Below are 9,894 nucleotides of genomic sequence, written 5' to 3' on the forward strand. Positions count from 1 at the left end.
CTGAAGGCGCTCCTGTATTCATCCAGGGAGGCATGAATAGGGTTAGAGAGGTATTGTCTATGATGCTCAGTAGTTTGAGCATCATCTTGACTGAGGGACGACCGAGGGGTGTTTGTTGCATGTCTGCTCTCTCTTTCTCCCCTCGTTTCCTTACTCTTACTGTCACAATCTAATAAAGAATTGCCTACATCCAAATCCTAACATCCATATCAATATAGCAGATGTTTTGTTGTAAAAAGATGACATATAAAATCCTTGAACATGTTTTGGTGTTGGTTATATATAGCCACACCTACCTAAACAAATAGGAAAGGTGTGGATAATAACTGAGACTTCCAACAGTTAACATAGGTATAACATGAATGCTGTTTGTCTGAATTGAGAAGTTAACTGAAAGCCAGATTTCCTCAGAACATGGCCCAAACTACATCATATGTCCAAATGTTCCCGTCCAAATGTTGCCTTTTGACTGAGAAGCAGAACAAAAATGACACAAAGGTTTGAATAATCTAGTGTTAGATGTATGCTTTGGGTTTAATGCTTTTCTTGGTTTTATATCTCTGTAAATTAAATATCTTTTGTTTTTGGGCTGTTGGTCAAACAAAACAAGACATTTTAAGATGTTAACTTGGCTTCTGAGAATTGTAGCAGGTATTTTTTTTGCTACTTTCAGGCATTCTATAGACCTAAAGAAATTGAGTGAAACTGCACAGTAAGTTTCCTTTGCGTGTCTGTTGGAGTCTGGATACAACAGTTCAAACTTTCATAATCAAAAGGTATTATGCTTCAGTTCACCATCATATCAAAATAAGAACAGAAAAAGCACCTGAAGGGTATTTTTAAAACATGATACACCTTTAATAAAATGATGCACATAAAGCTTCACAAATGTCTACATTCCCCTTTGACAAGAGGAGATTCCTTGTATTGCACTTCAACAATATCATGTGCTTTTACTGGTACAGGTAACAGAAGACATATACACATGCTAAGGCAACAGGAGAAACATGTTTTGCAATGGACACTCCTCACCATCATGTAGATGATCACATTGAAAAAGGAAAAGCAAGAACTCTAAGCTTGCTTCTTCCTTATGCACATATTAAGTACATCGATAACTTCAGCAGCAGAATTAGATAAATACTGCTTTGAAAAGTGCAGCAATGCAGTCAAAATAAAAACATGAGCCGTATCAAACGTGGCAAATGGATCATTTAAGTAGTTTTTCTGGGGATATTTGATCTTTTGAGAATAGTTTACATATTACATCTGCATTTATTAAATATCACCTGTGACCCCCTTATTGTGTTAGTCAAAGGACAAAGCATGTGTAGTACACAAGATATAGCACATAAAGAGCAGCACACATTTACTGACATTACAACTGACACATGAAAGATTATGTAGCTGCCTTAGAAGGTCCATACTGGTTTGTTATGTTGACTGAGAGAACAATAGTGTGTCAGGGTAGTAGCAATAAAAAAACAATAACACCCACATGAAATATGTGATTCCACACTACTCATGCTCATTTCTGCAATCATTACTGTGCATTGTGGTTTGTTGATTAGTGCATTTGAGGAGACATACAACAGTGAGATTTTGAGTTATCTTGGTTGTTTGAATAATAAACAAATACAAAAGAACACAAACAGAAGCACACAAATAAAGCTTTTACAACTGTACAATCATAATGTCTAACATAATAAAAAGTTAAGTCTGTTAATACCTTTGCAAACCAAATTTAACTTTCATTCAAACATGAGACAATTTGTGCTGTCAGTAACTTCAGCCCTTCATTGATCAAACTATAACACTTTTACAGACTGAATTATGATTATTTTATATTATTGATTATTATACATTAAGGTAATGCTATTCTGGAAGAGAACTATATCTTTACAGTTCATTTGGAGATAATATTACCAATCAATTAATCATAAAATTCAATCTGTGGGTTAAACACATATTGGCCAAAACAGGATATAAGGATGCAAGGATATAAAATAATACACAAATCTGAGTAATGCTGCTTAGGTGTAGGCCATTCCCTCAACACACACACACACACACACACACACACACACACACACACACACACACACACACACACACACACACACACACACACACACACACACACACACACACACACACACCTCAATGGTCGGCAGAAAGAGCACATGGAATAAATCTTCACAGTCAAAGGTCAGATGGTTCGCGTTGTGGTGTTTTGTGCAATAATAATCGGTGTGCAAGCGATGCCAGCAAAGGATTCTGGGAAGTGCAAATCCCTCTCCCACTCTTCTGTCTCTGTGTTGTACACCTGCACGATGCTTGTGACATTGTTTAGGTGCCAGTTGTAGCCGCCGACGATGTAGATCTTGCTGTCCAGTAAACAGCAGCCCGCCTCAGACTGCCCTGCTCTCATGGGACTGACGGTGGTCCACTGGTCGTTCTCTGGAATGTAGTACTCGACCGCAAGCACATCAAAACAACGGTCCACATGATCCATGCGACCGCCCAGAGCATAAACCCGATCCTTGGTGCTGATCATGGCATGCAACACTCTGGGTTCATTCATGGGAGCTCTGAAGTCCCACTGGTCTGATGCTGGGTCGTAGCAGTGAAGAGTTTTCTTGTCGTCCAACGAGACGCCATAACCCCCTGAGATGTACAGCTTTTCTCCACAGGGAGTCCCTGCATGTCCCCAAATCCTGCGTTTTAATGGTTCCACATTAGTCCACTCGTTCTTCTTTGGGCAGTAACACTCTACAGATGACAGACTGCCAGATCGATTGCGCCCTCCGGTGGCATACAGCTGTCCATTCACCACGTTGAGCTGAAACTGGATACGAGCCTCCTGCAAAGGTTGGATGCGCAGCCACTGGCTCAGATGTGGGTCGTAGCGAAAGCAGCTGTCTACCGCCCCCTCACCGCTGCGGTACTGTAAGTGCTGTCCACCAACGATGTACACAAAGTTATCAAGTACGGCAACGCAAGCATGGCTGCACCCCATCTCCATCTCTGTCAGCTCTTTGAACTGGCGGGAAGTGATGTCAGGGAGATGGTACACCTTGGTGCTCACTGTGCGGTCGTTGTCAGTGTAGGGTGTCCCGCCAAAGGTGATGACTGACAGGACGTCCGAACGTACGAGTGTCCGTGAAGACTGCATCTCATGTTGTCGGAAGGGAAGAATCTGGTAATTGAAGGCCTCGAGGAGATACTGGCGGCACAGCACATCCTCCACCATGATGTCCACCGTCTGAACACTGTCCACCAGCTCAGAGGAACGCATGAGGGGGAAGCGCACATGGCAGAGGACACTGCTGGCTTGAGCCCGGCGAGACTCGTCATACTGGAGCCACCTGATGGCAGCATGGAAGAGGTCGATCTCGCTACAGTTCTTCAGTTTGTTGCTCTGCAGGAAGAAGATGAGGCGCTCCATGGGAATGTGCAGAAAGTCCTCCTCCTCTGCAATTTGGAGGAAGTGGCGGAAGGTGAAGGCATCCACCGACTCTTTGAGGGAAGACAGGCTGAAGGTAGTGGCCATCTGGCCGATGTGCAGGCAGGTCTCCACGCTCATCGCTGACTTGAGGAACTCCTCGCACAGCTCCATGACTGGGACCATCTGGAGAAACACAGCTGCCCCAAGGACATCCTGAATACAGTCCAGGTCTAAAGTGACTTCTGCACTGTAGGCAAAGTCAATAATATGTTTCAGCCCACGGGCGGACAGACCCTTCAGCTCAATGGTATCTTGATTCGACTCCCTCATGCCTCCAGTAAACATTGCTCTGTAACACAAGAACAGGTCAGTGAACTACATGATATTTTTTATAATTCCATCTCTTCTAAATGCAAGGCATTAGTTTTGTATGACTTCACATAACTAAGTCAAATTATATTATTATTAGCAATTATATGTATGCAGATTAATTGAAAACTACCATCTAATGAAAACAATGTGCAAAACAAAGTGAAAAGTATATTTGGCTAGATTATTACGTCACCCATTTGTAGATTTATCTAGTTTAGGTTTAATAATTTATCATTTTAAAATGTCCTTGCTTTCAATATCTGGAATACATCTTTCTACAACTTCTATAATAAGTAGGAAATCAGTGAAGTATAATGGCTATGATTAAAGACAAAATGACAGAAAACAAGCGCAAGTGAGTGCATCATTTTGCTATGAGTTTCACCTTCCTCCCCCAACTGAATTGCTTATAATACAGTTGATCTGTGAACTGCAGCATACTCTAACAGTGCACTTGGTGTAAATTGCTATGGATAAGAGCATTGGCTAAGTGCTTCCAATTTAAAATGTAAATGGAGGCGAAAGGTCTTGTGATTTTAGACTAACCTGAAGTAATCACTACAAGCGGCCAGCACAGCTCTGTGGACCTGGAAGCGCTCCTCATTGATCGCCAGCACAACGTCAAGTAGCTGGCCCTGAGCACGCAAGACCGACAAGCCCTGGAGGAGGGTGGTACTGTGGCTTGAGGCTGAGAATGTACAGCGCAGGGTGCTATTCTTGTTAGCCATACTGGAAAGAAAAAAGGGCCTTGTCACAATCAGTAAATCAAGGGATCCTACATGATAAAACTCACTTATATTTTCCAGGGCTTAAATCCTTAACTGAACTTGGAGACTGTGTCAATTCTTCAATCTAATGTTTACAGCTAAAAGCCGTAATATTCTGGCCGAGCAGGATGTTTAGCTTAAGAATATTATTATAAATGTGATCTGTATGTAGATATCTAATGTTTGGTGTTAACTCAAGGCGTTGATGCACACAGCAATACTGTGATGGAAATGTAATCTAATCTGCCACAGTTGGCCAAGAGGAAATGCAATCTTTAGTGTACAGTGTCTTTGCATTAGTGAGAGTGAGAGTGCTGCACACAGGAGAGAAACAACATTGCTATCAATAGAAATGTCATCCCTCTGCTTCAACTATTTGTTGCTACACATAGAAAACAGAAATTAATCAGCCAGTAAGAAGCATGATCACTACCACAGGTACGTATAAACAAAATCTCAGTGTGCAGAAACAACATTTAGTGGCAGAAAACCACATTGCATTGTGAAATCACCAGGGACAGAAATGTCAAAAAACATTAAAAGTTAAAAAACTTCAGACTTTAAGATTAAAGGAAGAAACTTAACCTGAGAGAGTATTGAGCTTCCTGACATCACTTCAAGTAGAAATATTTCCACAAGTAAAAATTACATCAGACACTTGTACTGTGACAGCTGCTATTTTAGTTTTTGTTGGCACTTCCTCTGCCAACCTGCTTTGTTAAAGGAGACCCAAAAATGGCATCCAATCACATAGAATACAGACTACAGATGACAAAAATGCATCTTTACACTACATGCAAGTTTGAGTCCAACAATTTTATATTCAGATCACAATTTAATACCGGATAATATCAGAAATTAGGTCATACAATATTACATTAAAATGGATTAAAGCACTGAAGCATTTAGGCATGTGAGTACATGAATCAAACAATACAATATCCAACACACTTATCATTTTTCTATTCAACTTCTCTGTACTTTCCAGACCTACTGTGTATTAAGTCACTATGGCCATCTACGCCATACTTTATTATAACACCCACACTATATTTTAACAACCAATATCAGCTAATCACAGCTACATCGGTATCTGCATATATGTCATCCGATAAGTGTCAAAAATGTTTGCAGTGATTGTACGCTGTTGCATTAAAGGACGGTTCCATTTTGGGCTGTTTGTAGCCTTAATGTTGCTAAGCTAGTGAGTTTCTTATATCCTTTAATAATGTGTCTGTTTAAATGAAAATGGTTTAGGAAGGCAAGAAGAACCTGTAAGTTTTCTGATGGCTGGTGTAATGTGTTTTGCTGTCTGCAGTCTAAAAAAAATTCTCACTGCCCGAGAAAATCATTTAGAAAACAGCTCTCATCTTATCTTATGTTCATGCCAATACAATAGTTTTTCCATCAGAAAGCCATACAAGTTTATTTTTCAACTGTAAAGTGACCCGCTCATTACAGATCTTGGTCACAGGAGTCACTTTTTTAACAGCAGACATTTTGACTTGCCATAGTAGGAGGAGGTGTTCATTTAATTTATATTATTTATTTATAATAATTTAATTAATTTGATTATTTACACCTGCGATTTTCCTACTGTGACATGTCTACTGTTGAAAAGCACCTACATCGAAGTGATCCTAAATGTTGTGCACTTATGTTAAACTATCGGCTGATAGGCCTATATTGTAATTACATTTTAAACTCTCTAATATCGATATCAGTATCGATCTGTCTCTAGACAGGACTGATCAATCAAGGTGTTGTATGTGATGACATTCAAAATGTGATTTAAAAAAACAAGTAAACAGACTTTCACTTTACCATTTCTGTTCACAATTTGCAACTTTGTTTAGCAAAGTGTTTCCAGTTAATGTTACATTGTTGTCTGCACCTAACTTTAACAGCCTGCTGCAGTGAGTTAGGTGTGTTTACTGCTCTAAATGAACAATTGTTACACCATTAGTTAATTTCAACTCTGCTGTGCATGGATATTAAGAGCAGGCAGTGTGGATGCCTGGAGGCCCGGACAGCTCCTCGGTGTTTCCCGGAGTCAAGCAGCGACTGCGGGACGATCCAGCGGGGCTCGAACTGCGCTGCAGTCCCGGAGCCGTGGAGGCTTCGCTGAAGGTAACACCGAGGGACCAGTCCAACACCGTGGACATACCACATCCTCACTCCGCTTCACTTACCTGCTCTGTGGATTTTTCGAAGCAAAATCCCCGCCATCCGACTCCGCCATCTTCTAGCACAGTGTAACATGCATGGAGCATTTTCAGTAATTTTACCAGAAGGTCAACGGCACGATTGGCCTGTTCATGGTGTTTTGAAAAGTACGCGTTTGTCTGGCATGGAAGGAGAACCGCTTTCTGTCTCAGGCCCTGTGGTGAACACGGTAATGACCTCTCCTACCCAATAGTTTGCCGCACCTCCTTCCTGTACTGACAGTTTCTGGCCACTGGGAGGAGCCACTGGTATGTCTTACAGGTCTACAGGTGTAGGCCATTGACATATATAAAATCATAGGTGTAGGCCAGTGACTGGAGAGGTTCACCAGTAGGTCCGCAAGTGGTGGAAGAGGTAATCCGATTATTTACTTACGTAAAAGTAGCAATAGTAAAATACTTGGGTATTCTTTGGTATTGTTTACAAAGAAAGGAATAAAACAATTATACTAGTAATGCATGTAACGTTAACTTCTTGTAATATATCGCCCACATGTTCTCCTTGTGTGAGGGAGCTATAACATCCGGTTGGTAGCAGCAAAATAGCAGCAGAAGGGAAATTAAGGCATGGGCCAGTTACCGGTTTCAAGGTATACTGCGGTTTGAAAAAGTCAAGGTTTCAAAACCACTAAAATTCATATCATACCGTCATACCGTTCCTAAGGTATAGCTGTTTTTAATGAGTCTTCAAGGACAGAAAGTGCAGTTTAGAAATCCCTCTGCCTGCCAGTGTACAGTGTTTAAAAATAAAATACATTGTGTTCAGTGGAAAAAAAGTAGTTTTTTTACCCAGACATTTATAATAATACATTTATAGCTGTGTTTGCAATACCGTGAAATCGTGATATTTTTGCTGAAGGTTATCATACTGTCAGAATCTCATACTGGCCCATGCCTAGTATCAACATAAAACACAGTGCTTTCAAGCCGGAGAGCGGCATTCACTTCGTGGCAATAACAAAATACTTTCACTCAGGAAACGCTCGTTCGTTCCTTGAGAATGTCTTAATCCAAACCAAGGAACTTTTTCCCAAACTTAACTTGTCGTTTTGGTGGCTAAACTTAACTGTCATTGCCACATGAGGGTCACTTTTTCTGGCTAAACTCCACTACATGGCCCCTGAAAGGACCGTCATCTGGCTGTGACTGTAGCTGGCTCGCAGTCACCTATTGGTGGCTAAACTGCTGCTGGTAGCCGGTGTCGCGGAGCTCCATAGCGGCTAAATACAATCAGCAACTCCCATTTAGATTTTATCACCCCAGCTGCTGCACAGAGGCACAGCCAAAGCGGCATAGGTAGTCGTCAAGGAGGCACTTGTGTTTGACGTCTTTTGTGCATGCAGGTTACCACATCTGACTCAGACAGCCGGTGGCCTCACTCACTAACAAAGACTCCTAGATTTATTAGCGAGCTGCATAACTTTCTAAACAGTATTTTGCTGTTGTAGCTGCTTGAGGTGGAGCTAGGTACCAAAGGGTGAAGATGAAAGTGCAAGTGATTTGGTATGAAACTGTAACTTTGTATATATGGGAAATGGGGAGAAGAATGAGGATGTAAGACGAGGAGGAGTTGCAGGAGAATGATCGTCTCCAAGACCACAACACAAACTGGAAGGATAGTTTTTAATAGTTGAACAAGTTTCACATCCAGATTCGTTAAAAGAATAAAAAACATTCACATTCACAGAGTTACACGAAATTTGGAATGGAAAGATGGGAAACTACCAATCATACAGTGGCCTTCATTTATGAAACGTGCGGACAACCTAAAACAGGCGTAGTGCGGGCGTACGCCGATTCCTACGCAAAGCAAGGCATTTATCAATTTGAACGTGAGCGTAGGCTGCGATAAAATCTCACGTCTGGTCTGAACTCGTGTATGCAAGTTTTCGAGTCAGTGTGGACTTACGGTGCAGCATATAATCAGTTTAACAGGAGAAGGAGAAGTCATCAGTTGATCACTTATCAGCAATGGCAGATCTGGCTCTTTTAGAAGACCTCTTTGCGCCGGTACAAGAGTGCACACGTATGCGCACGGGCCACGGTGGAGCGCTCCATCGGATTGATTAAGGGCAGATGGCTCTGTCTTGCATCAGCGGGGGGGACCCACACATGGCAGAAAAAGTCTGCAATATTGTTTTAGCCTGTGGGGTTCTGCACAACATCGCGCAGGAAAACAGGGTGCCATAAATTTAGTGATGGAGCCAGATGACCCGATGCCCAGAGAGCAGTGTCCAGCAACCAACTGCCCCAACTGGGGGCTATACCAAGGAGACAGGATAGTATTCCTCGTTTTTAAAAGGTATAGTGTTATGTTTGGCAATGATAGCCTACTCAATACAGGAAACATGACGATTCACATTTTTATTTATTCTTCAGGTTTTTGTTTCTCTTTTAAAGTGTTGTTAATGGCCACAAGTGAACGATTTATTTCTGCTATTGACCGAGTTATTTCGGCTAGTTTTTCCAGCCCCTCTGCTGTCAGGAGACAGGGTCAGGGTGGTGGTCCAGCACAGGGGGCGGAGGACACGCGCTCTCCCTCACAGCTGTTGCCTGGTTCTGACTCATGAAAAAAACACGAGTAAAATAAAAGACACTGCATAAACTCTGCTACTGTGTGTTTATTTAAATATAGGTACACCATGTAGGCCTAAGAGATTGCAATATAAGCCTGTATATTACTATTAGGACTATAGCATACATATGTCAAGGATGTATAAATTAAATAAACTTCAGCTGGAGTCCGATTTACTACGGCAACACTGTTCACTGCATCAGTGATCTCTTTCCATTCCGCATTCTTTCTTTTCATGCTAAATAGTACACACGTTGGTGCAAATGAACCTGAGATATAAGGGTTTCAATCTCCACCTCTGAAAAGTGCCGCTTCTCAGGCGGATTACGTCTCGCCATGTTGTAAATTGTAGGGACGAGGCCTCAAAACCGAGAATATATTTGGGCGTGATATTTAAATTACGATTGTTTCCAGCCGCTGCATTTATCAATGTACGACCATTCTTACGCTCTGATTGGTGTGATACGAACGTTTCATGAATCACATGTGTAGCCTGTTGTAAGATGA

General features: G+C 41.6%; 1 protein-coding gene across 4 annotated transcripts; it reads right to left on the reverse strand.

Moving 5' to 3' along the window:
* Positions 1 to 834: 834 nt before the first annotated feature.
* klhl26 (kelch-like family member 26) lies at positions 835 to 7,063 on the reverse strand. 4 transcript variants are annotated; one of them, XM_036006855.1, is made up of 4 exons: positions 6,780 to 7,063; positions 4,367 to 4,549; positions 2,209 to 3,797; positions 835 to 2,159 (listed from the first exon to the last, which is right to left on the reverse strand). In XM_036006855.1, the coding sequence occupies exons 1-3, from the start codon at positions 6,827 to 6,829 to the stop codon at positions 2,210 to 2,212; spliced, it is 1,821 nt and encodes a 606-aa protein (XP_035862748.1). In that variant the 5' UTR covers positions 6,830 to 7,063; the 3' UTR covers positions 835 to 2,159; position 2,209. The 4 variants fall into 4 exon arrangements, with proteins under 4 accessions (XP_035862748.1, XP_031163127.1, XP_031163126.1 ...); XM_031307267.2 differs by having other exon boundaries at positions 835 to 3,797; positions 7,000 to 7,063; XM_031307266.2 differs by having other exon boundaries at positions 835 to 3,797.
* Positions 7,064 to 9,894: the final 2,831 nt, after the last annotated feature.

This window comes from Sander lucioperca, chromosome 11 (assembly GCF_008315115.2).
Source record: "Sander lucioperca isolate FBNREF2018 chromosome 11, SLUC_FBN_1.2, whole genome shotgun sequence".
Classification (NCBI taxonomy): Eukaryota; Metazoa; Chordata; class Actinopteri; order Perciformes; family Percidae; genus Sander; species Sander lucioperca.

Bases quoted from the DNA above. Each gene is read 5' to 3' on its own strand.
- klhl26 (XM_036006855.1), bottom strand. From the start codon at position 6,829: ATGGCGGAGTCGGATGGCGGGGATTTTGCTTCGAAAAATCCACAGAGC. The intron at 4,550-6,779 runs GTAAGTGAAGCG...TTTTCTTTCCAG, and splicing joins TCGAAAAATCCACAGAGCAG to TATGGCTAACAAGAATAGCA. The intron at 3,798-4,366 runs GTTAGTCTAAAA...CTTGTGTTACAG, and splicing joins GCTTGTAGTGATTACTTCAG to AGCAATGTTTACTGGAGGCA.